This window comes from Callospermophilus lateralis, chromosome 9 (genome assembly GCF_048772815.1).
Source record: "Callospermophilus lateralis isolate mCalLat2 chromosome 9, mCalLat2.hap1, whole genome shotgun sequence".
NCBI classification, from domain to species: Eukaryota; Metazoa; Chordata; class Mammalia; order Rodentia; family Sciuridae; genus Callospermophilus; species Callospermophilus lateralis.
The window spans coordinates 69,817,705-69,841,523 of NC_135313.1; the positions used below are offsets into that span (position 1 = coordinate 69,817,705).

Consider the following 23,819-nt stretch of genomic DNA (forward strand, 5'->3'; position numbering starts at 1 on the left):
CTATGTATCTTCTTTGATGAGATATCTTGTTCAGTCTGCCCATTATTTAATTGGGTTGTTTGCTTTCATATTGTTTAGGTTAGGCTTGAAGTCTTTTCCCAGTACATGAGGCTGAATCAAGCAGCATGATTGGCCCTGGTTTGTGTTGTTTGGCTCCAGAGACTCTCATGGGTCAAGCTATAGCTATATAATCGATACCCACATTACAGAATCAGTTTATAGCATAATTTAAAGCCTCTTGATCCAAGAGTCAGTGACAGAAAAGGTTTTTAACTTCACCAGTAATGAGACATAATGATGTCATGTGTCTCCTGAGCGGTATCACTTCTGTGGTACTCTTGCCTATCAGGAGGAGCATCAGATAAATCAAAACCCAAGATTATTCTACACAAGACTGCCAGTACTCTTACAAATGGTTTTGATCAGGAAAGAGAATGACAGAAGACTGTCCGAGATTAAAAAAACTAAGGAGATGTGACATCTCAATGTAATGTATGATCCTGGATTGGATCCTAGAATGGGAAAAGAGCACTAAAGAGAAGGACATTGGCAAACTGTGATAAATTATGTGAATAGTTTAGCGAATAGTAGCATATCAGTGGTAATTTCCTGGTTTTGATCTTTCTACTAGAGTTACATAAGACGTTAATATTTCCAGAAGCTGCCCGAAGGGTTACAGAAATTCTTTGTGCTATTTTTGCAACATTTTCAAAAGTATGAGATTACTTCAACCCCCCAAAAAAAGTTTAGTTGTTTTTATTTATTTAATTTTTCCCCCCAATTGAAGAGGGAAGTTCCATAAAGCTTCTTTCCAGCCCCTTTTGCGCAATCTGGAGAGCCCGGGTCAGCGCTAGGTGGGACCCTCTGTAGCGCACTCCCTCGGCCTGGGCGGTGGGAGGGGTCGGGACTGCAGCTCCACTTCCGAGAAGCACTGTCCCCGCCCCGCTCCGGCCCGCTGTCGCCTGCCGCCCTCTGGCTCTTGCCGCCGTCATGCCCTGGGCCGTGCTACCCAAGCTGCTACTGCCACTGCTGGGCCTTGTCGCTGCCACGGTCGCGGGTAAGCTGCCCCTTGCCGTGCCCCGTCCCCGGCCCGAGAGCCAGAACTGCGAGCCAGCAGAGACTGTCCACTGCCACCCGCACCGGGGCGGCCCAGAGGGGGTGCACCTGGGCGGGACATCTCGCCCTTTTCTGCACGCACACCCCAGGCTCCCCCTTGGACCCTGCTATCTGGTCATCCCCCTATTAGCCTCTCGGGGTACCGTGGGTCTCCAGAGAGCGCCTTGAAGGGTAGTGTCGGAGAACGTGAGTGTTCCTTCCCCAGTGCCTACAACCTCAGTTCAGACCCCACTCCGCGGGGAGGGCCTCCGGAGGGACCCCGCCCCACACCCCGCAACCAGGCTGATTGGCCGGAGAGCGGAGGGACTCCGATCTAGTCCCTCGACCTGAGTAGTTTCAGGCACATTTGGGTCATTGAGAAGCGGGTATCTTGGCAGCTGAGATTTTCCCCAGCTAGTGCGTAGCGTGGGTAGGGGGTGCTGGGAGGAAGTAAGCCCTCTTTAGCAGGCGCCAGTTGTTTGTCCAATTGGTTGGTGCTCAAGTTTTTGAAACAGGAAAAGGGTTCAGCCAAATAACCCCTGGATCGAAGAGGGACGTGAACATGCAAGAGTTGTATTCCACTTAAGTCGTGATTTTAAAAACAATCAACAACAAAAACTTTGCGGCAGACACAGATACTTACCTAGAATTCTAACTACTCCAGGCTGAGGCAGGAGGATCCAAAATCCGAGGCCCGCCTCCGCAAGTTAGCAAGACCTGCTTGGTCTCAAAATAAAAAAGAATTGGGATGTAACTTAATCGTAAAGAGCTTGCCTAGCATGCGTGAGTCCCTGGGTTTGATCCCCAGTACCACACACAAAATAAATAATTAAATATTTGATCTGCTGTTGTGCAAGTGACATGTGAAAAATTACACGATTAGTCATTTCCAAAATGAGTCCTGAAGAAAATAGACAATTCCATTGAATATGTGTCTTAAACAAATTTTCTACACAGGGATGTTAAAAATATGTTGATGGAGAACCTCTGGGGAAGACTTTCATCCAAAAGCACTATTGATTTAACAGTTCCAGAAATTACACAGCAAAATAAACAAGAACTAAATGCTTGCATTGGCTTGAACAAAAGGATTATGCAAGAGATCCCCCCCACACACACCAATTTCACTGCCTTTTTTATAACTTCCTATGAAGTCTGCTGACAGGCAGGAATATTTTAAAGGCCCTCAGAGATGGAAGTGGCAGCAGAGTAAGCAGCTAGAACTTGCTTACAAATTCAAAGCTCCTCTCCTGAAAGCTTTTGTGGACCAACATTTATGACCAGTTATGCCATCTGCTACCTATTGGAGGAGCAGAGCAAGATGTGCCAGTTTTCACTGTTCAGCCCATACACCTTATTTTATCTAAGTCAGGCTGGACTGGAGATTCTGTGAAGGCTGATCTGTTTCTGAATCCTCCTTATGCACAGCACATCCTCCTTATGTTCATCCTCCTGAGCCAGTCACATCTGAACTCCATTTAACCCACCTTTTCTTTGGCAAGTTATAGTCTTTTCCTTTTGTAAGTCTAGTGTGGATAAATAGTTTTCGAGAGTTTTAGAAGACAGAAGTACATGTTGAATAATTTCAGCTTCTTTCAGGCAGTTTTAAAGATTAATCTAGAAAAAGTATGAGCTTTGCCCTTGTTACCCAACTTAACTGCACTTCAGTAACACGAAAATAATACCTATTTCATAGGGCTGTTATGAGCACTAGTGAGAACTCTGTGGATGGTACTTATTAACATGGTAAAACTTGATTTCCTTCCCTCTGCTAATTTCATCCAAATGGCAGGGTAATTATTGCAACTGGAAAACATCATGTGAGTTCTACTCCATGTTGGATGTTTATGGTTTCTGAGCACATTCACATTCATTATAATGTTGTAAGGCTGAATAACTGGGATGCTTTTCATCATAGTATCTCACAAATCTATCCAGACAAGATCAGGAATTATATTTGACTTAGAATGGCTTAGAACTAAGTATCCAAAGAACTTGTCAAAGTTATCACAGAGTTAGCTGAATGACAACATCTTAACAGAAAATCTCTTATAATATTAAAGTTTAAATGTAATGTTGAAATAGAAATCATTGTTATTCTTATTGGTTATTTATTTAGTGAAGGAATCTTACATTGTTCTTAGTTATTATCTTAAAAGTCACAATGAGATGTAGCTCAGTGGTAGAGCACTTGCCTAGCATGTGTGAGAGCCTACGTTTGCTTCCTAGCACTCAAAACAAAAACAAAAACAAAAACACAGTGGACCAGACATTCAATTTCTAAGTAAAGTTATGATATGTCTTTTCAAAGCTCTGTAATGGATTTTTCATGTAGTATATGATCAGCATATGTCTTTTGGGTCAGTGATTCCCATGAATGGCATGGGACAAGTGAATATAAATTTTTGTTTTGGTATTTTTGTTTTTGTTTTTGTGCTAAGGATGAAACCCAGGGCCTCAAATAGGCAAGCAAGTGCTGTACCTCTAACTACATCCCAAGCTTTGTGTCAGAATCTAGATTTCTCATTTTGAATTTCCATGACTTTAAAACTAGATGAGTTGGCTTTGCCTCTCTCCCTAATGTCATCTCTTACAACACTTCCCGACATTCACCCTGTTTAGCCACACTGACCTTCTGGGAACACTGACACCTCTGGTCCTTTTGCACAGAATATTTCCCACTTGTCCTTGGCATGGCTGCCCGTTCTTCACCATTCAGATCTCTGTTCATGTCACCTCCTAAGCCCTTCCATAAACACCATATTTTTCTGTTCCATCTCCATGTTGTAACTAAAGCACTTTCAAATGCATTTGTTTATTCATCTGTCCTCTTGCCTGTTACTTGTCTTACTAGAATGAAGATCCAGAACAGCAGGGATTTAGTGTCCTGTGGATTTCTGTTTTGATTTGTGTCTTTGTGCTTTATTCTAACTTATAATAAAATAATGAAAAAATGTGGTGAATGGTTTAAAAGTAGAGGATAACTGGATTATACTTTCTTTCAAATTATGTTACCTCTGCAATGAACTCATCTCATAATTGAATTAAAAGCATTAAATCCTCTTAAATCTATCAATGCCACATTTTCTGACCCTTCTAGGTAGCAAAGTTGTTTCAGGGGAGCTTCTCTCAGATTAAACATTAGAATATTTTTGTAAGTTTTGAAACGTTAATATTTTTCTTCCAATAAAAATGTGAATTTAAGGGCTCAAGAGGTAGCGCGCTTGCCTGGGCATGCACGGGACACTGGGTTCAATCCTCAACACCACATAAAAATAAAATAAAGATATTGTGTCCACCTAAAACTAAAAAATAAATAAATAAATATTTAAAAATGTGAATTTAATTTAAGTATTATTTTAAGATTTCTTTCATTGTTGAGAGCTTTTAGGAATTTACTTATACGCTGAAAATCATGTGTTGAAATAGTTATCTTCCACAGTTTTTTATTGTACATGTAAAGTATTTTATTGATTTGGTGGGTGGGTTATTTTAGATTTTGAGAGCAAACCTTGAGACTGAATCTGTGAGAGCAGACCAGTAATGCCCAGTGAGAAAGGTACAGATGAACACTGGCCACCTCTTCTATGAAAGAGTATCATGGCAGCTCTTCTGCCAAGTGAGGGGAGAAGATGGAGGTGAGAATCTTGGAAGCTAGGCTGGGAAGGGAGATGCTGAAAAGGGAAGGGGTGTCAGAATAGCTCAACTCCCTTGGGATTCATGAAGACCTTGCAGTTGAGAGCACAGCCACAGGACCTCTGGATTACTCGGGGACTTGGAACAGCCATTCATTCACAATAAATCCAAACAGCCCCTCCTCTTCTGTCCTGCCAAGTTATCCTTATGAAGATAAGTGGCTGCAATTCTCTTTCTCTTTTCTTTTTTGGTACCAGGGATTGAACCCATGGGTGCTTAACCACTGAGCTAAATTCCCAGCCGCCATTATTATTATTATTATTATTATTATTATTATTATTATTATTTATTTTGAGACAGGGTCTTGCTAAGTGAGGCTAGCTTTGAACTTGTGATCCTCCGCCTCACCCTCCCAAGCTGCTGGAATTACAGGTGTGCACCACCATACCTGGCTACAATTCTCTCTTAATAGCAGAGGAGCAAAGGTCTTTTTATTGAGAAGGAAAGAGAACATTTTTATTTTATCTATGTTAATATTTAGAACAAGCATGTTCAAAGGACTGCTTCCTCTTGTGCTGTGCCAGGCTGTTAAAAAAATCAATAAAAACAAAACAAAACAATAGATTATAAGGAAACAGAATTTTAGTAAACTTGACTGGTTATGCAAAATTTCCTTGGGATATGACATTTTATTCTTTTAACACAGATAATTTTAGGCAGAGGAAACTTTTAGAGTTCAATATAACTTTTCAATTTTTCATCAGATTCCTAAGTTTCTGTACATATTTTTTTAAAAAAATATTTTGTTTTAATTTTAGTTGGACACAACATATTTATTTTATTTTTATGTGGTGCTGAGGATCAAAGTCAGTGCCCTGCACATGCTAGGCAAGCGCCCTACCACTGAGCCACAACCCCAGCCCCATCTGTACACATTAAATTAATAGAGGGGATTATAAAATTATAAAATCCCTAAAGAGTCATTTAGTCATTATTAACAACCACCTATCTTTCAGGATAGCTGTTAAAAAAATAAGAATAATAGAAAACCACTTTGTGGAGAGCTTTGTGGGCAGGTCTTTAATTATAACAGGATTAGAGCAAAAATACTTAGCATTGAAGATAACTTACTTAGGTTAACCTTCTGCTCATGAGGTGCATGAACCTCAACAACTATCCTCACAGGAGTTTCCCAGCCTCCTTTTTTTTTTTTTTTTTTTTTGGTACTGGGGATTGAACTCAGGAGCATTTGACCAATTCGACCACTGATCCATATCCACAGCCCTATTTTGTATTTTATTTAGAGAAAGGGTCTCACTGAGTTGCTTAGTGCCTCAAAGTTGCAGAGGCTGGCTTTGAACTCATGATTCTCCTGTCTCAGACTTCCAAGCTACTGGGATTACAGGGTGCCCCACAATGCCCGGCTCCTGCCTCTTTTTAACACTGTTCTTTTCAAAATAAATATATATCTCGAGTAATGCCTAAGGCTTGTTTCTGGGGCACACACTCTGACCTAAGTATTCATTGTTGAATTAACTGGAGTTACAGCTAATGCTGGAATAGCCTATGAAGGCAATTAAAAGTTTTTGGGGAAGTCAATAATCTATTTTCTGTGTACAGCTTTTTTTTTCTTTCAGACTTATCACATATGATTTCATTATTCCTCAATGATCTTTGAATAACTAGCTATCATTGTCATCATCACTTTGTCCCATCTCAGGCCTTATTTTTGCTCTTCTATCTAACCTACATCTCCATATGACTTTTTCCTTCAGCTTCTTCAGATCTTTGTTTTCTTTATAATGTGATCTTTTCTAGACACTGTTGTAAAATTGCAACCCAGACCCCAACCACCACACTCAGGATCTTTTTTTAATATTTATTTTTTAGTTGTAAATGGACACAATATCTTTATTTTATTTTATGTGGTGCTGAGAATCGAACCCAGGGCCTCACATGTGCTAGGAGAGAGCTCTACCCATGAGCCACAACCCCAGCCCCACACTCAGGATCTTGCTTCTGTTTCTTTTCCTTTTTTCTCTTTCTCCTTAGTACTTAATCTGTGGCTGCCAGCCTCTAAGATGGCCCTCAAAGATTCTTACCTCTTCATATTCATATGTGTGTGTAGCCCACTTCAACATTGTATAGGGCTTACTTGTATAACTGTAATAGTTTAATTTTATGTGTAAACTTGATTGGGCTACAGGATGCCTAGATAGCTGGTATAACATATCTCAGTGCATCTGTGAGAATGTCTCTGGAGAAGATTGGTACTACCCTTTATCAATGTGGGCAGGCCTCATCCTATTGAGGATCCAGATAAAACAAAAACTGCCCCTCTGCTAGAACTGAGACATCCATCTTCTGCCTTCAGATATCATATAGACATCTCTGGTTCTTGGGCTTTTAGATTCCAACAATATCCCCCACCATTCTCAGACCTCAGACTAGGACTGAATTACAACACCAGCTTTCCTGGTTCTCCAGCCTGCCATATGTATCTGTCATATATATATATATATATATATATATATATATATATATATATATATATATACACATCTCTCTCTCTCTCTCTCTTTCTCTTTTATTGGTTTTATTTCCCTGGAAAACCTAAATACAAGAACCGATAGGACAACAACTGAGGCTGAATTATATAAGGCATTGCACTTGTACCTTGCTCTCTGAATTACTGAGTCTGGAAGAAGCTGTATCATGGGGATCCTCTAGCACCCCTGTGGAGAAATCACCTAGTGAGGAACTGAGGCCTCCTGCCCACAGCCAGACCAGCTCACCATCCTTATGAGTGATCTTTCTTGAGGCTGATCTTCCAGCTACAATTTAGTGTTCAGATGACTACAGCCCTTGGCAACACCTTTTTTAAAAAACATTTTTTTGTAGTTGTAGATGAATAGCATGCCTTTATTTATTTTTATGTGGTGCTGAAAATCCAACCTAGTGCCTCACACATGCTAGGCAAGCACTGTGCCTCTGAGATCCAGCCCTAGCCCCTCTTACCAACATCTTGACTGCAACTTTATGAAAAACCCCAAGCCAGAGTCACCCAACTAAGTATCTGCTTCTGAATTCTTGACTCAGAGACTGAGATATGTTTCTTGCTAGGCTTGGTGGCACATGCCTGTAATCCCAACAACTCAGGGGGCTGAGACAGGAGGATTGCAAGTTTGAGACCAGCCCCCAGCAACTTTGTGAGAACCTGTCTCAAAATAAAAAACGAAAAAGACTGGGGGTGTGGCTCAGTGGTTAAGTGCCTCTAGGTTCAATTCCCAGTACGAGAGAGAGAGAGAGAGAGAGAGAGAGAGAGAGAGAGAGAGAGAGAATATCTCTTGTTTTTTGTCTTTTTTTTTTTTTTTCATTTGAGGTATTGGGGATTGATCCTAAGGGTACTCAACCACAGAGCTACATTCCCAGCACTTTTTATTTTTAATTATGAGACGAGGTCTCACTAAGTTGCCTTGGCTATTCTTGAATTTGAGATTCTCCTGCTTTAGTCTTCTGAGTAGCTGGGGTTACAGATATGCATCACTGTACCTGCTATGTTTCTTGCTTTGAATTGCTGATTTGTTACTAGCAATAGATTGTGAATACATTTCTGTATGTGTGTGTGTGCACGCACATGTGCCAGAAATTAAACACAGGGCCTCATGCATTCTAGGCAACTGCTCTACCCCGAGCCACATCCCCAGCCCTAACCCATTATTTTACTTATTCATCTTGCTTTTATGTATCTGCTTCAATTAGAATATAAGCTACATAAGGGCAGGAATTTTTTTTCCTTTTCAGTTCACTGTGGAATCCCAAGCACCCAGAATATCTTTCTCACTACCACCCAGAGAGGTATTGTTATCCCCTTTTAAAAAATAAAGGGCATAGTAAGGTTAAATAGCATACCCAAGATCATGCCGTCCAAACCAGACTTTTCCCCAAGCCTCTCGTGCACCACCTGCACTGTCCCACTTCTATGCATGTTCAAGATAGCAGCATAAGCTGGATGTGGTGGTGTATCTCTGCAATGCCAAGGCTGGGGCAGGAGGATCACAAGTTCAAGGACAGCTTTGACAGTAGGACAATAGTAACTAATGAGGGTACTAATGAGGTAATGATCTCTGCTGTCATGCACTTAACAATATAATAGGGGAAACAGGATAAGTATCAGACAACTACTATATAGAGCAGGATTTGATGAGTGCCATAGGATGTATACTGGCTCTCAAAGGGTAGCACAATTCCTTTTCCAAGAAGAATAACTATCTGTGGTTCTCATGTATAAGTACCTATGGTTTGTGCCCTACTAGGTGTACCCTAGCCACAACCAATCAAAATAAGACTAATTTCTTAAATTAAAAGCTGACTACTCTAAGCTAGGCAGGCAGCCCAAGAGGGGACTTGGTATAAGAACTTTTAAGAGAGCTGGGCACAGCAACACGCACCTGTAATCCCATCAACTCAGGAGACTGAGATAGGAGGATGACGAGTTTGAGGCCAGCCCCAGTGAGGCCTTTAGCAACTTAGCAAGACTCTACTTCAAATATGAAAAAATAAAAAGGGCTAAGGATGTAGTTCAGTAGTAAAATGCTCTTGGCTTCCATCCCCAGTACCAAACAAACAAAAAACCCCCCAAAACCTAAGAAGCTTGTTTGCTGAGATGGTGTCCTATTACAATAAATCTTGATCATCTGGGGTAACCTGAACATATATTTAGTCCTTGTAATCAGAAAAGCCTTCTTTTTGTTTTTTTAATTTTTTTTAGTTGTAGATGGACACAATACCTTATTTTATTTATTCATTTTTATGTGGTGCTGAGACTTGAATCCAATGCCTCATACATGCTAGGCAAACACTCTACCACTGAGCCACATTCCCAACCCCCAGAAAAGGCTTAGATAGATGTAATGAAAAGTTCTATAGTAGTTCAGAATAATCAGAGGTATGAGGAGGGCAAGGGTTGGAAACTTTATGGAGAACTGACACATGAGCTTCCACTGAAATAAGCATATACTTTAACCAGTATATTAGAGGTCATTTTAATTCATAAAGTATAAGAACTATATTTATACAAAGAAGTCATTTGTTTTGCTTGATTTGGGCTTTGATTATATTTCTGTGTACTAATAATTAGACATGCTTTATTTCACATAAACAGTATTTTAAACGTTCTTCATTTTGGTATTCTAGAGTACTTGTTATCAGCAGAAAACACTATCTGTAGTTTTGACTAGAAATAACATTAGGGAACACTTCTCAACCTGTTTTAGAATGTCTAGTGATTTATAAAGATGCTCAGGTGTCATTAAACATGCTAAAAGGATATATTTCTATTTCAATTTTCTTTAATTCCACAAGGCTAAGGAAAAAAAGAGCAGCAGGAGGGATCAAAATAAACTAGGATAAGGGGGCGGGGAGAGAAATAATAAATAATAAAAGCTTACAATTCAGAGAGCCACCATTATGACTTTCAGTTTGAGTTTCATTCTGGAAGTGACTGCTTATTTTCTCTGTCATGACCTAATATGTCACATTCTATGGTGGCATGGAGAAAGAGGGAGGGAGAATCCTGTCTTTATATTTTTGCTCACTCATGCAACAAGTATTTGTTGAGTTCTTACGAGATGCCTGTCTGTGATATTTATGGCATTCCTTCTGTCTGGACTTTTTCCTTTTGGCATGGAAACTCCCATCTATCCTGTGAGATTTAGCTCAAATATTGCCCACTTTTTGAAACATTCTCTTATTCCACAAAGTTATATACTCCTTCTTCTCTAGTCTTATAATATCTATCATATCTTTTCATACCTTTTATGTATATTCATCTTACTCTTTCATCAGACTGACCACTTTTAGGACATATCTCCTCTTTAATGCACTGAGCGTTCTGTCTTAGCAACATGTAGGAGTTATTCAGCAAATGTTTGTTGGATAGATGGTGGATAGATAGAGATGAACAATTATTGACAACTTGTTGAAAAGTGTAAGAGGGAATTCTGCTTCTGGTTATAATGTAATGGGAATTAAATATACTTGCTATGAACAATTAGGAAATCTGGCTAAAATTCCATGAGAATCCTATGTGCGACCTCAGACAGTTCCTAAGTCAGTTCACTTCCAACATTCTGTGTAACTTTTCCCATTAGGAGAACTGCCAATTTAAACAGCTAAAAGCAGGGCAGTTTCAGACATTCTAATGGCATTGAGACAAAAATTTGAGTTTTAACCCACAAAAAAGAGAGACTCTAATATCCAGGTTTTTACTTGGAATCCACAAACTCTCAACACTTCCTCAGGTCAGCTCACTCAGTCCCTGATTGTATTCCAGTGATCTCTGCTACTCAGATAGCTACCAGAATCCATCCTAGAGGAGAAAACATCATTTAGAGGCACTACATTTTATCCTACACAGTGTATGGCATTTGATGTAAAACTACCAGGCACAACAAGATACAGGCCCAAGGGGCAAAGGACAGAGAGGGTTTAGAAGGATAGAGGACAGGTGACCTAGAAATTGTGTTATCCAAAATAGACTTCTATGATATGTTCAAGAATATAGGTGATAAGATTAAGAATTTTACCAGAGACCCAAAATCTATAAAAATATAAACAAAAAAGCTGGGCACAGTGGTGCATGCCTATAATACCAGAGACTTAGAAGGCTGAGGCAGGAGGATTGCAAGTTCAAAGCCAGCCTCAGCAATCTAGCAAGATCCTGTCTCAAAATTTTAAAAAATTAAAACAAATAAACAAGGGCAGGGGATGTGGCTCAGTAAAATGCCTCTGGGTTCAATCCCCAATACCAATAAATAAATAAATAAATAAATAACATGATAATTCTATAACTGAAAAGTCACTGGCATCATGAGCTCAGTAGATAGTTTAACAGCAAAGTTACCTTTGTCTTCAGGTTATAAATGAAGAATAGGTTAGCAACTTCCCCTTACTCCTGATTAAGTATTAAAAATGTATAAGAAAAATAGAGGGAGTCCAAAAGGGATATATGGGACATAGTGAGAAGTCTAATATATATGTAGCTTGAGTCCCAGAGAGACAAGAGAGAGAGAATAGAGCAGAAACTTTATTTGAAGGGATAATGGCCAAGGACTTTTCTAAAGTGACCAATGAAAATAAGCCACAGATTCAAGAAATGCATTGAATTCTTTGTACAATTAAAACATTAAGAAGTAGGTATACCATTATAAAACTGCTAAAATCCAAAAACAAATAAAATCTTGAAAGCAGCAGGGGTGAGTTGGGAAGAACAATGAGGAAAGGGACATTATTGGCCAAACAGCAACAATGACATTGATAGTTGACTGCTCAATAGAAATGATAAAAGCCCAAAACAACAAAACTATATCTTAAATAAAAGATCAGCTGCGATTTCTAGAATTCTATATTTGCAAAAATAACCTTTAAGCATGAAGGCAGTATAAAGACATTTATAGAATTTCACGAATTGAGGGAGTTTCCAAAAAAAAAAAAAAAAAGAAGAAGAAAACACCAAAGAGATTTCTTCAAACGAATGGAAAATTATCCCACTCAGTAATGAAGAGATGCAAGAAGGCACAAAGAGTAACAGAGAGAGCAAATAAAGCTAAAGGAACACGGACCATGCAAAACAGTAATAAAACAATAACACAAAGGAAGGGAGGTCATAGTGATCCTAGCATTATCCAGCAAGTGGTAAAAGTCTTAATTTATTTTAGGTGCTAAAAGATCAAAGTTGTACATTGTATTTTTCAAGTTATTCACTACAGAAGAAAATTAAAGAATATATATTTAATAAGTTAAGAAATGGAAAAAATATATAAAAATATTTAATAATCCAAAAAGAAGACAGGAAAAAAAAGAAGAAAAAGGAGACATTTTATAAACATTTGTTTATAAAAATATACCAAATAGATGGTATATAGACATTCAGATTCATCAGCAACTTATAAAATATGAATGGAAATCCTTCAATTAAAAGATAAGGATTATCAAACTGGATTTTTAAAATATGACTTACTGCTTATAGGAATGGTAGTTACATTTGGAAAAGCATTTGGCAGTATCTGCCAAAGCTAGACACATGCATACTTGATGTGTCTGTTGTACTGGTATAATAGAATACCACAGTTGGAGTAATTCATAAAAAACAAAAATGTATTTTCTCACAGTTCTGAAGACTGAGAAATCCAAGATCAAGATGCTGGCATCTATGAGGGTTTCTTGTGGTGTCATCCCATAACAGAAGGCAAAAATACAAGAGTGGGGAACTGGATGGCAAACTTACTCTTTTATGAGGAAACTACTCACTTGATAACCCACTCTTGCAGCACTAATCCATTCATAAGGACACAGCCATCATGACCTAGTCACCTCTTATAAGTCTCACCCTTTAATACTATCATAATGTCAGTTAAATTTTGACCTGAGTTTGGAAGGGACGTTCAAACTACAGTACCCAACAATTTACTCCAGAAATACACTCATGAGAAATCATGCATAGAATGCTCATAAGGTCATTACTTGTAATAACCATAAACTAGAAACTGTCTAAATATTATCAACAAAAGAATAAATTCATATAGTGATATAGTAGAAGTGATACAATGATTGACGTACACACTACAGCATAAATAAATCTTGTAAAAGTAATGTCTATCAATGCTGACTCATAATGGTGATGGGGGGAGCATGGGAGGAATGGAGGAACTTTAGATAGAGCAAAGAGGAGGGAGGGAAAGAAGGGGGCAAAGGGATAGGAATGACGGTAGAATGAGTTAAGACATGATTGCCCTAAGTATATGCATGAAGACATGAATGGTGTGAAAATACTATGTGTGCAATCAGTGACTTGAAAAATTGTGCTCTCTCTATATATGTGTAATATGAAATGAATTGCATTCTGTCATCATGTATAACAAATTAGAATAAATAAAAAATTTAATAAAAAAGTAATGTCTATCAGAAGAAGCCAGACACAGAAGTGTACCAACATGTATAATTTCATTACTATAAAATTCTAAGGGCTGGGGATGTGGCTCAAGCGGTAGCGTGCTCGCCTGGCATGCGTGTGGCCGGGGTTCGATCCTCAGCACCACATACAAACAAGGTGTTGTGTCCGTCGAGAACTAAAAAATAAATATTAAAAAATTCTCTCTCTCTCTCTTTCTCCCTCCCCCACTCTCTCTCTCCCACTCTCTCTTTAAAAAAAAAAAAAAAAAAGAAAGAAAAAATTCTAAAACCAGCAAAACTAATCTATGGTATTAGAAGTTAGGTTGATTACTTTTGGAAGGGTTAATGTATTATTTAATTTTGCTGATGATTGTATGGGTATGTTTTATAAAAATTCATGAAGCTGTGTATTTATGGTTTGTGTGCTGTATGCATGTTGCATTTCAATAAAAAGTACAGCGGTATTGGGGGCTGGGATTGTGGCTCAGCAGTAGAGTGCTCGTCTAGCATGGTGGGACCCGGGTTCGATCCTCAGCACCACATAAAAATAAAGGCACTGTGTTCTCTCCATCTATACCTAAAAAAATTAATATTAAAAAAAGTACATCAATAAAGTATTGAGAATTGACAGCAGGGTCAGTTCAGTTATATTTTAGAATATGTTATATTTTAGAATATAGCATGTTTCATGTCACAGTGAAGCAAGTTGAAGATGATCAAAAGATGATAAGCCATAGAGGTGAAGATGAGGATTCATTAATCAGTAAGTACTTAAACTCCCTGTTATAGTCCAAGAGCTATTTGAGGTGTTAGGGATCCAAAAATTACTTAAGACTTAGTCTGTGTTTTCAGTTTAGTCACATTCTAGGAGAGAAAGATACCAGTTATAAAACTGGATGAATGATTATGGTTGCCAAAACTAAAATAAAAATTTTTTTATAGATAGACACAATACCTTTATTTATTATTTGTTTGTTTGTTTATTTATTTATATGTGGTGCTGAGGATTGAGCCTAGTGCCTCACACATGCTAAGTGCTCTACCACTGAGCTACAACCCTAGGCCCCCCAAAGCTACATATTTTGACCACTTTCCCTGTATTAAACATTGTGCTGTGCAATTTTGCAGCACCTTAGCTAATGTTCACTATAACAATCCAATGAAGTAGATATTTATCACTTACCTTCCTAAGGAAATACAGAAAAAAAGAAGCTATCCAAGGTACAACCACCAAGATAAAAACTCCTCTGTCCTGAATTCAAGGTTTTGTTCTTTCTGATACCCTATGCTGCCATAAGATGGTGGCTTAAGAGAGAAAGAACTGTGTGGTGAAATTGCAAGGGAAAGTTGAAATAAATTTCAGTGATGATGTCTTGGGAAAGGTGGTATAGACAGATGACCTGCACCTCTGAAGATGAGCAGAGAATAATATTTGATGGTCTGGGAGTAGATTTAAAGAAATAAAAGTTTCTCACCTGAGTAAAGCCCAGGCTTTCAGAGGCAGAGGCAAAATGTGTACAGTAGACCCGAGATGGCCAAGTGCTCTTACTCAGGAAAGGGATTGAAGGGTCTAGCTGCTCCATAACAGTTTTTTAACCAAATGCCTTGGTTTCAGGCCCTCTGAACCTACCTCCTACAATAGTGTCTGGTATGTCCTAAATCTTTCTGGGTTTTCTTCTTTGTATCTTAGGATAATACTGTACATTTAATTTTATAGCCAGTTTTTTTTTTTTCCTAATGTTTCATTATGAGAATTCTCTCAAAGAAAAGGTCTTGTTGCCAAAATGTCCTCTCCAATTATCTTTAAACCACCATAGGGAGAGCGTTTTAGATTCTTGCCAGATTTCAAGCCAAGGTTAGCATATGTATAATGTAAGTGCTTATAAAACAGCAGGAAGGAACACCATCTGCATTAAAAACAAAAAACAAAAAACAAAAAAACGGTGTCTTGGGACACTTATCCTCATCCTAGTACACCTTGGGTGGTTTAACTTTTAAATAAAATATCATGCAGCCAGCAAAAGTTCACATCTTATTTGGGATAATTTTAAGTAATCCATCCTTTTAGGTTATTTGTCCAATTGATACGTGAGTGACCTAAATTAACAATGGCTTACTTCTCTCTCATTACAATAGAGTGTGATATGACAGCTTCACCTACAACCCACCCATGTTGTTGCTTTGTTATCCTAGGGTGTTTCCTTTGGTCACATAATTAAAGGTGGCTAATACAATTTAGCAAGTGGGGAAATAAATGTGATATGAGGAGCACACTCTTGCCTTTGAAGGGAGGACCTGTGTGTTGAACATTTCACTTGTGATTGCTTATTATCCAGAAGTTACTAGAAGACTGGGAAATAATCTATCTTGGTCAAATGTTCTCTGGGCTGTAAGAAGCTGAGATCAAATATTGGGAACAACCAATGGCCTCTGGAATATTCTGAGCTCAGTAAAATCAAGTGTTGAATTTAGGCTAAGGTGACTGGTAAGTTCTGATCTCTGTAATAAGGCTTGTTTCCATTCTTTAAAAAAAATCATAATATGCACAGAACTTGAAAATAAAACTATATAGGAAAGAATCTTTGTGATTTTAAATAAACTTAATATAGAACTATAGTGCTTTGTGCTCATTTATTCACTAGAATTAAGGAATTCCATTCCTTCTTCCAGTTTTAGTGAAATTAAGCTCTTTCAGGCTTACTTTTACTTACAATGCTAACTAGTGACATTCTAGAACCTGGGCATAAAGATATCCATCATCATGGTGAACAAAAAGAGACCAAGGTAGAGATAGTTGAAGATGTTCTTCCACCCTACAGGAATAGCAAAAAGATATGACTGTTTCCTAGAACTAGCAAAGAATGTGATTTGATGAAGTGTTAAATTAAGAACATTCATAAGGACGTTGATCTTGTTTTCCTGTGCAATACTAAATGTCTGAATATTCATAATCCTGCCACTTGTTCTCTGTTCTTAGAGGTATAATTTGAACAAAGGGATTTTGTAAAGCTCTTAAGACTTTTGAAATTGTGATTACACATTGCAAAGATAACCTTTAAAGGGAATCCTGTAATTCTAACTGGTTGTCTTCCTTGAGACTTTGTTGCCTTGGTAATAATGCTGCAATTTACATGTCTGAATTGCTAAACAATCTAAAGACTTGTAAATTTGCTCTGTCAAGTCAGAAGAGAATCAGTGACACACTTCTCTATCCCCACATGTATAATGAAGAGAAACAAATTTCTGTTACACTAGTTTAAGAAACAAATATTTAACAAGGGAAATTGCCTTTGTGTGTGTGAAAATTAAATATCTAATATTCTTATCTTCAGGAATTCATGTTAAATCTTATTATTTAACAGCATTTTTCTTTTTTTCCATAGACTGTCCTTCATCTGCCTGGGTTCAGTTCAAAGACAGCTGTTACATTTTTCTTGAAGAAGCCATCAAAGTTGAGAGTATAGAGGATGTCAGAAATCAGTGTACTGACCATGGTAAGTGGCTCCCCCACCCCTCACAAATTAGCAGCATTCACTAATACTTCTCAAAAGTGATGTTATCATACTTTTCTCTGGGTTCTTAGAATTAATGTTCAATTCTTCTTATACAACATGCAAGTAGAATTGAATGTAATCCTTGATTTAGAAGACAATAGTTGGATGATACTGTCCGTAATAGTGACAGAATCTTGGCAACTTGAGAGTCTATGCAATGTGTGTACCTTGAGCCACGCATTGTACTTCAGCACTTCATATTTCACATGGCTTTAATTATCACAACAAACCTATCAAGCAGTTTATTATCTTTCTTTTATTAAGTTTAGTTATTTGTTCAAGGCCACACAGGCATGGACTTGGACATGTGCTGGTGCTCCCTCTCAAAGAGGACTGCCTTCCCTACCCAGGATCTGTCTACGCTACTGTCTTCAAAGATGGCTGTCAATAACTCCTTTTCTCCCCCTTCGCCCATATGGTATGAGCAATCTATTTGCCCTCCCTTTGAATTTAGGTTGGTCTTAATGACTTGCTTTAACCAATTAAATGCAGCTCGTGTGGTGTCCTAGGACCTTTAAAGCCAGGCTTTAAGAGGACTAGTAGATTCCTCTGAAAGCCAAGAGAATAAAGTGATTCAAAAAGAAGATAAGCAGCTTTCTCAAACGTGGCTGATAATTAAGTAGGATGGGAATGAGGAAGTGGCCGCTGGATACAATCATGTGAATGTCATTAGAATTTGGATTGTAGAAATCTCTATGGAGTGTTTTCAACAAAATACTGAGTGAAGTGGGTTTAAGAAAAAACAGGAAGAAAGGAATAGGGGAAAACTAGTACAAATAACATCTCTTGCTGAAAATTCAAGAGCAATAGAGTAAAAGTATCTGAAGGGGGATGATGATATATGATATATGGCAAGAGCTAGCCTCCAGGTAGAAATAGAATCAATTGAGCTGGGGTTGTGGCTCAGTGGCAGAGCACTTGCCTAGCACGTGTGAGGCACCGGGTTCGGTCCTCAGCACCACAAAAAAAATATATATATATGTATAAAATAAAGGCATTGTGTCTATCTACAACTAAAAATTAAAAAAAAAGGAAATAGCATCAATTTATCTAAATACATAGGTTTAACCTACAATTCAAAGACAGCATCAACTTACTGTAAAAACAGGATTCCTGAAAGCAAAGTTAATGTTTGACACACAATACCTTGGTAAATTGTCTTCCCTGAATTTCGTTTTCATAATTTGTAAATGAGTTAAAATTATCACCAAGGTCTGTTGGGATTTAGGCTTAAAAATCATCATCACTTTTTTATTCTATTTCAGAACTACTGTTGCAGGCATGCAGTGTGGGCAAAAGTCAGATTACATAAGCCCACGAAGTAAGTCTGTGGTAAAGAAGAGTAAGATAAAAGGGCTGTTTTTCAGTTAGAATATATATTCAATTTGGGCTAGAGTTGTGGCTCAATGGTAAAGTGATTGCCTAGCACATGTGAGGCACTGGGTTCCATCCTGAGCACCACATAAAAATAAAGGTATTGTGTCTATTTACAATTATTTTTAAAAATTAAAAAAAATACGCTCATTTTCACATTGTGATATATTTTAGACTTTAAAAAATGCTTTTGTTTTTTGAGTCAGGGTCTTGCTATGTTGTCCAGGCTGGCTTTGAACTTGAAATTCTTTAGTCAACCTCTCCAGTAGCAGGGACTACAGGCACATATTACTGCACCAGGCAAAATTTTTTTCTTTTTTCATGGTGCTGAGGACTGAATCCAGGACCATGAACATGCAAAGCATACACTCTACTTTTGAGCTATATCCTCAGCCCTGTTTTTTTTTTTTTTTTTTTTTTGGTTCTAGATGGACACAATACCTTTATTTAATTTATTGATTTTTATGTGGTATTGAGGATCAAACTCAGAGCCTCACATGTGCTAGGCAAGCACTCTACCACTGAGCTACAACCCCAGTCCCAACTTTTCCCCCAACCTGGGAACTGGGGATCGAATCCAGGACTTTGCACATGCTTTGCCACTGAGCGACATCTCAGCCCTCCCAGCCCTAGTTTTTAAAGGTGTGCTTGGAGTGGAGGCAATTCAGGTTTTTGGATTTTGGCAGTCATTAGCTCAAACTAAAGCTATGCTGTAAGAAAGCATCTTTTTCAACTAAAATATAGCTTGTGACTTGAGAGTCCTTGGGTCTTACTAAAGATAGTTTTTATTACTGTATAAAATCTACTCTCCACTATTTGTTTTCTTACGCATAATCACAACTCCAGCATTTAGAAGTGTCCTCCCCCTAAAAAAACAATTTCTAACAACTCACTAATATAACATTTTGGAGGCCTATCAAATTGTATTAAAGGTACTTTAATTAAAATCATATTCATTTATTATATGATGAATGAAAACAAACAGTTTTTAATTCACATAGTTAATACATATTATTTTCCCTTGGAAAATTCTTACCTATCAAATGGTGTGTAGCATAAGCTTTTAGAAAAAAGGACAAAATTTCCAACGTGCCAATATTATTTTACTTCAAGGCAGTTGAATAAAATAATAGCAATTTGGCTGGTCTTATAAGATTTTTTAAAATGAAGCTTCCTCTCTAACTACTTTGTCTTTTTAAAAAACAATTTCTATTAGCTATACTTAGACGTTAGTATTTCAATAACAAGTTACATTGAGGCTGAGAGTCAAGAAAGCATGTTCCTATATCCTTTTTAGCTTGTATGAACTACAAAATCAAAGTTTATTGTCAGCATTAACATTTATCTCAGTTAAGTAACTGTTGACTATACAGAAGCAAAATTAATGTGTTGATTTACTTCCTCTGTGACTCAAATGTAGTCCAGTCATAATAATTTTTTAGCAAACTAAGCAAAACTAAATTAAAAACACTGAATAATGGGCTAGGGTTGTGGCTCAGTGGTACAATGCTTGGATAGCATGTTATGAGGCACGGGGTTCAATTCTTAGCACTACATAAAAATAAATAAATAAAATAAAGGTATTGTGTCCACCTACAACTAAAAAGCATTAAAAACAAAACAAACACTGAATAATTCTGTGGCCTGAGGGTTGTGTTTTTTAGAAATATTTTTTTAGTTCTAGGTTGTCACAATATCTTTATTTTATTTTTATGTGGTGCTGAGAATCAAACCCAGTGCCTCACACATGCTGGGTGAGCGTGCTACCACTTGAGCCACATCCTCAGCCCAAGGGTGTGTGTTTTTTGTTTCTTCCTTTCTTTTTTAAGTTGTAGGAATTGAATGCAGGGCCTTGTACATGCTAGGCAAGTACTCTCCCAGTGAACTATATGCCCAGCTCTGTAGCCTGAGTTTTGATTGCTATATTTAGAAGTCCATTAACTAGTTATTGTAGCTATTTAGGAATATTATAGTATATACAGATCTTTTCATAAAATGTCTTATGTCTAAATAAAACTGTTTCTCTACTTAAACATTTATAAATTCAGGGGATTAAGTGTGGCTTAGTGATAGAATATCTAGCATGCATAAGGCCCTTGGTTCGATTCCCAGCAGACACACAACATTATAAATTGTAAATTTATAATTTTGATTTTTTAAAAGTTCTTCATACATGGCTAAAATTCCTTCTGTTTTTTTCATAATCCTATACATTTTCTTCTACTCTGGAAATACCCATATTTCATAGATGAATCAGACAGCTAGCTAAATTTAGTCAGTATTACTGTCACATATTTTTAACATGGTAGTGTTTTGTTTAGAACAGCAGAGTAGATCAACATGAATTGTTTTTTCCTCTGCTATGTATAAAGAAGAAAAAGCTTATTACTAGAATATTTACATTTGGAAAGTCTTCACAGTCATACAGAATCATTTTTTTTTTTTTTTGTAGTTGTAGATGGACAGCATGCCTTTGCTTATTTTTTTATGTGGTGCCAAGGATCAAATACCAGTGCCTCACACACTCTGCCACTGAGCCCCAGCCCCAGCCCCAGCCCCCAAAATAATTTCTTAAACTTACCATTGGGAGTATAGAAAATGAGTCACTTGTTACATTTTGGGCTACAGATAGCTATATTTATACTATTCCCAGTGCTTTGTGCTACTTTACTCAATGTGCTAATTTTCTTTCTTTTCTAATATTACTCATTTAGAAAAGAACTGTGAAAAGCTAAAATATTTTATTTTACAACATTTACCTTTATAACAAATTATATACATTTTCACTCTTTCCTTTTGGTCATATGAGCTACATATCATTAGTCATAAAAAAGAATTAAAGAGCCAAATTATATCTCAGTAGGTAGTGTCACTGGTAATGCATTCAGCACAAGCATTTATTCTGCCATTTAAGAAAATGAAAATGTCTTATTTGCCTGACATAATAATTTAAGTAAGGGGCTGGGGATGTGGCTCAAGTGGTAGCGCGCTCGTCTGGCATGCGTGCGGCCCGGGTTTGATCCTCAGCACCACATACCAACAAAGATGTTGTGTCTGCCGATAACTAAAAAATAAATAAATAAATATTAAAAAAAAATAATTTAAGTATATACGACATTTAATTAGGTTATAGTGTAAAAAAATCATTAAAGTTTATTAAAGGCTGCCACAAGGTCAAAGAAAAGAATAAAACCCATCATCTCTGGATACTTAAACCTAAACTATCACCTAGTTAAATATTTCTCTTTAGGATTTTTCTTGAGTGGTGTTTTGGTCACATTTTAGCAGTAAGTACTAGGGTAAAACAGGTTAAAAGTCTATGTGACATTTAACAGACATGTGATAGGAGCTAGAGCTGATAAAAAGTTATCAAGTTTTTAAAAGGTGAACTGACTCAAAGAATCTTGCTGAATTCTGTGGACTAAAGTATTAAGTATTTTAAATTGTCAGTCTCATTTTTTCTTTTAAAAGTTTTTCATACTTACATAAGAGATGATCATGTACATGAAAATTAAAAACAAAATCAAAATCACCCTAAACTGCACCACTCTGAGGTACTTAATTGTTAACATTTTGGTAACTATGCTTCTAGACTAGGGAAACTATCCTAGATTATTTCCAATTTAATTGTGCCTGTGATGTGTGAAAACAAATTTGGGTATTGTTGAACATGAGACTTTGCCTATATGTTTAAGAGCCAATGACTACCTTAGCATATATTGATTAAAGATTGCTGGGTTAAAGAATATACTTATTTTAAGGCTTTTGGCTTATATCACCAAATTGTCTCCAAAAAGTTGATGCTTTTACTCTACTGCTTTTAGTTCTTATTTTCTACAATAAAAGCCAGAAATGTTTAATTAGCTAATATGGAATTCTGCTTTTTTTTTCGTATTTTAGAAGATGAGTTTTCACGTTTCTTGTGTTACATTTTTCTTTGGGAAGGCAAATTGTCTTTTTAACAGTCTGAGATCTATTTTTCCCCTATTAAGGTATTTGCCATTTTATTTCATATTCATAATAGAGCTATAGGTTGTTTGGTTTCTGATTTTCCTCTTTTTAACAATATGTTTTGATTTGGTTCCTCATAGTTTTCTGTTGTCCTGTAGTTAAATTTATTGTCCCTTGCCCCAAAGCCCTCTTATAAAAGATGTAAAGGTGAAACAAATAAAGCTCATAATTTTTTATACCTCATGTAATTTTCACTGATTCTTGAGCATGCTCTCCCCTCTTTAAAATAATTTCAGGAGCAGACATGATAAGCATACATAATGAAGAAGAAAATGCTTTTATACTGAATACTTTGAAAAAGCAATGGAAAGGCCCAGATGATATCCTCCTAGGCATGTTTTATGATACAGATGGTAAGTGTGACTGTTTTTCTGTTTGTAGAGCTTAGGGAATTTTGATTCTTCAGTTTTATAGATCAAGTTGATGTTTCCTGGGGCACCCAGGTATTGCATTTCCAGTGTGCACCTATGACTTGTACCATACATAGCTTTCCCCTAAGTAGCTTGATGTGTTTGACAAATGAGATAGTTGATTCTCTTGTCTGGATTAAAATGTTTCTAGGCTCAGTGTTTTTGTAATGTGGCACAGTCATAAAACTTATTAGTGTTAGCAGTTAATAGGATAAGGTTAGAGTAAATGATCTGTATGTTATATAATGTAAATGTGTATTTTGTCACTACAGAAAACTAGAAGGGACATATTTAAGCATTTTCTTTTTTTAATATTTATTTTTTAGTTTTAGGTGGATGCAGTGTCTTTATTTTACTTTATGTGGTGCTGAGGATCTAACCCAGTGCCTCACACATGCTAGGTGAGAGCGTTCTACCTCTGAGCCACAACCACAGCCCTATTTAAGCATTTTCAAAAGAAATGAAATTACTAAGGGTAATAATATTTAAACTTAAAAATAATTTCCCATAAAAATCTTTCCTTACAAAAATGGGATCTTTTTTCTGAAACCACTTAAAATAAATACTTTTTTTTTTTTTTTTTTTGGTGTTGGAGATTGAACCCAGGGCCTTATGCATGCAAGGCAAGCACTCTACCAACAGAGTTATATCCCCAACCCAATAAATATCTTTTGCTGATGTGGCTGCAGAGAGAATATATTCCTCCTATTAACTTTAATCCAAAAAATTGAAAACCAAAAATCAACTACATACCTTTCCACCTTTAATCCAAAGTATTTTTCTTTGG

General features: G+C 37.0%; 1 protein-coding gene across 2 annotated transcripts in view; it reads left to right on the forward strand.

Moving 5' to 3' along the window:
* The first annotated feature begins 898 nt into the window (after nucleotides 1-898).
* Cd302 (CD302 molecule) overlaps nucleotides 899-23,819 on the forward strand; it is a 33,800-nt gene continuing 10,879 nt past the window's right edge. The window contains exons 1-4 of one of the 2 annotated variants that reach the window (XM_076865767.2): nucleotides 979-1,057; nucleotides 17,067-17,177; nucleotides 17,520-17,655; nucleotides 22,859-22,975. In XM_076865767.2, coding sequence (XP_076721882.2) covers nucleotides 17,151-17,177; nucleotides 17,520-17,655; nucleotides 22,859-22,975 — 280 coding nt within the window. In that variant the 5' untranslated portion in view covers nucleotides 979-1,057; nucleotides 17,067-17,150. Of the gene's footprint in view, nucleotides 1,058-17,066; nucleotides 17,178-17,519; nucleotides 17,656-22,858; nucleotides 22,976-23,819 lie in introns of both variants that reach the window. The other variant, XM_076865766.2, reaches the window with a different exon arrangement.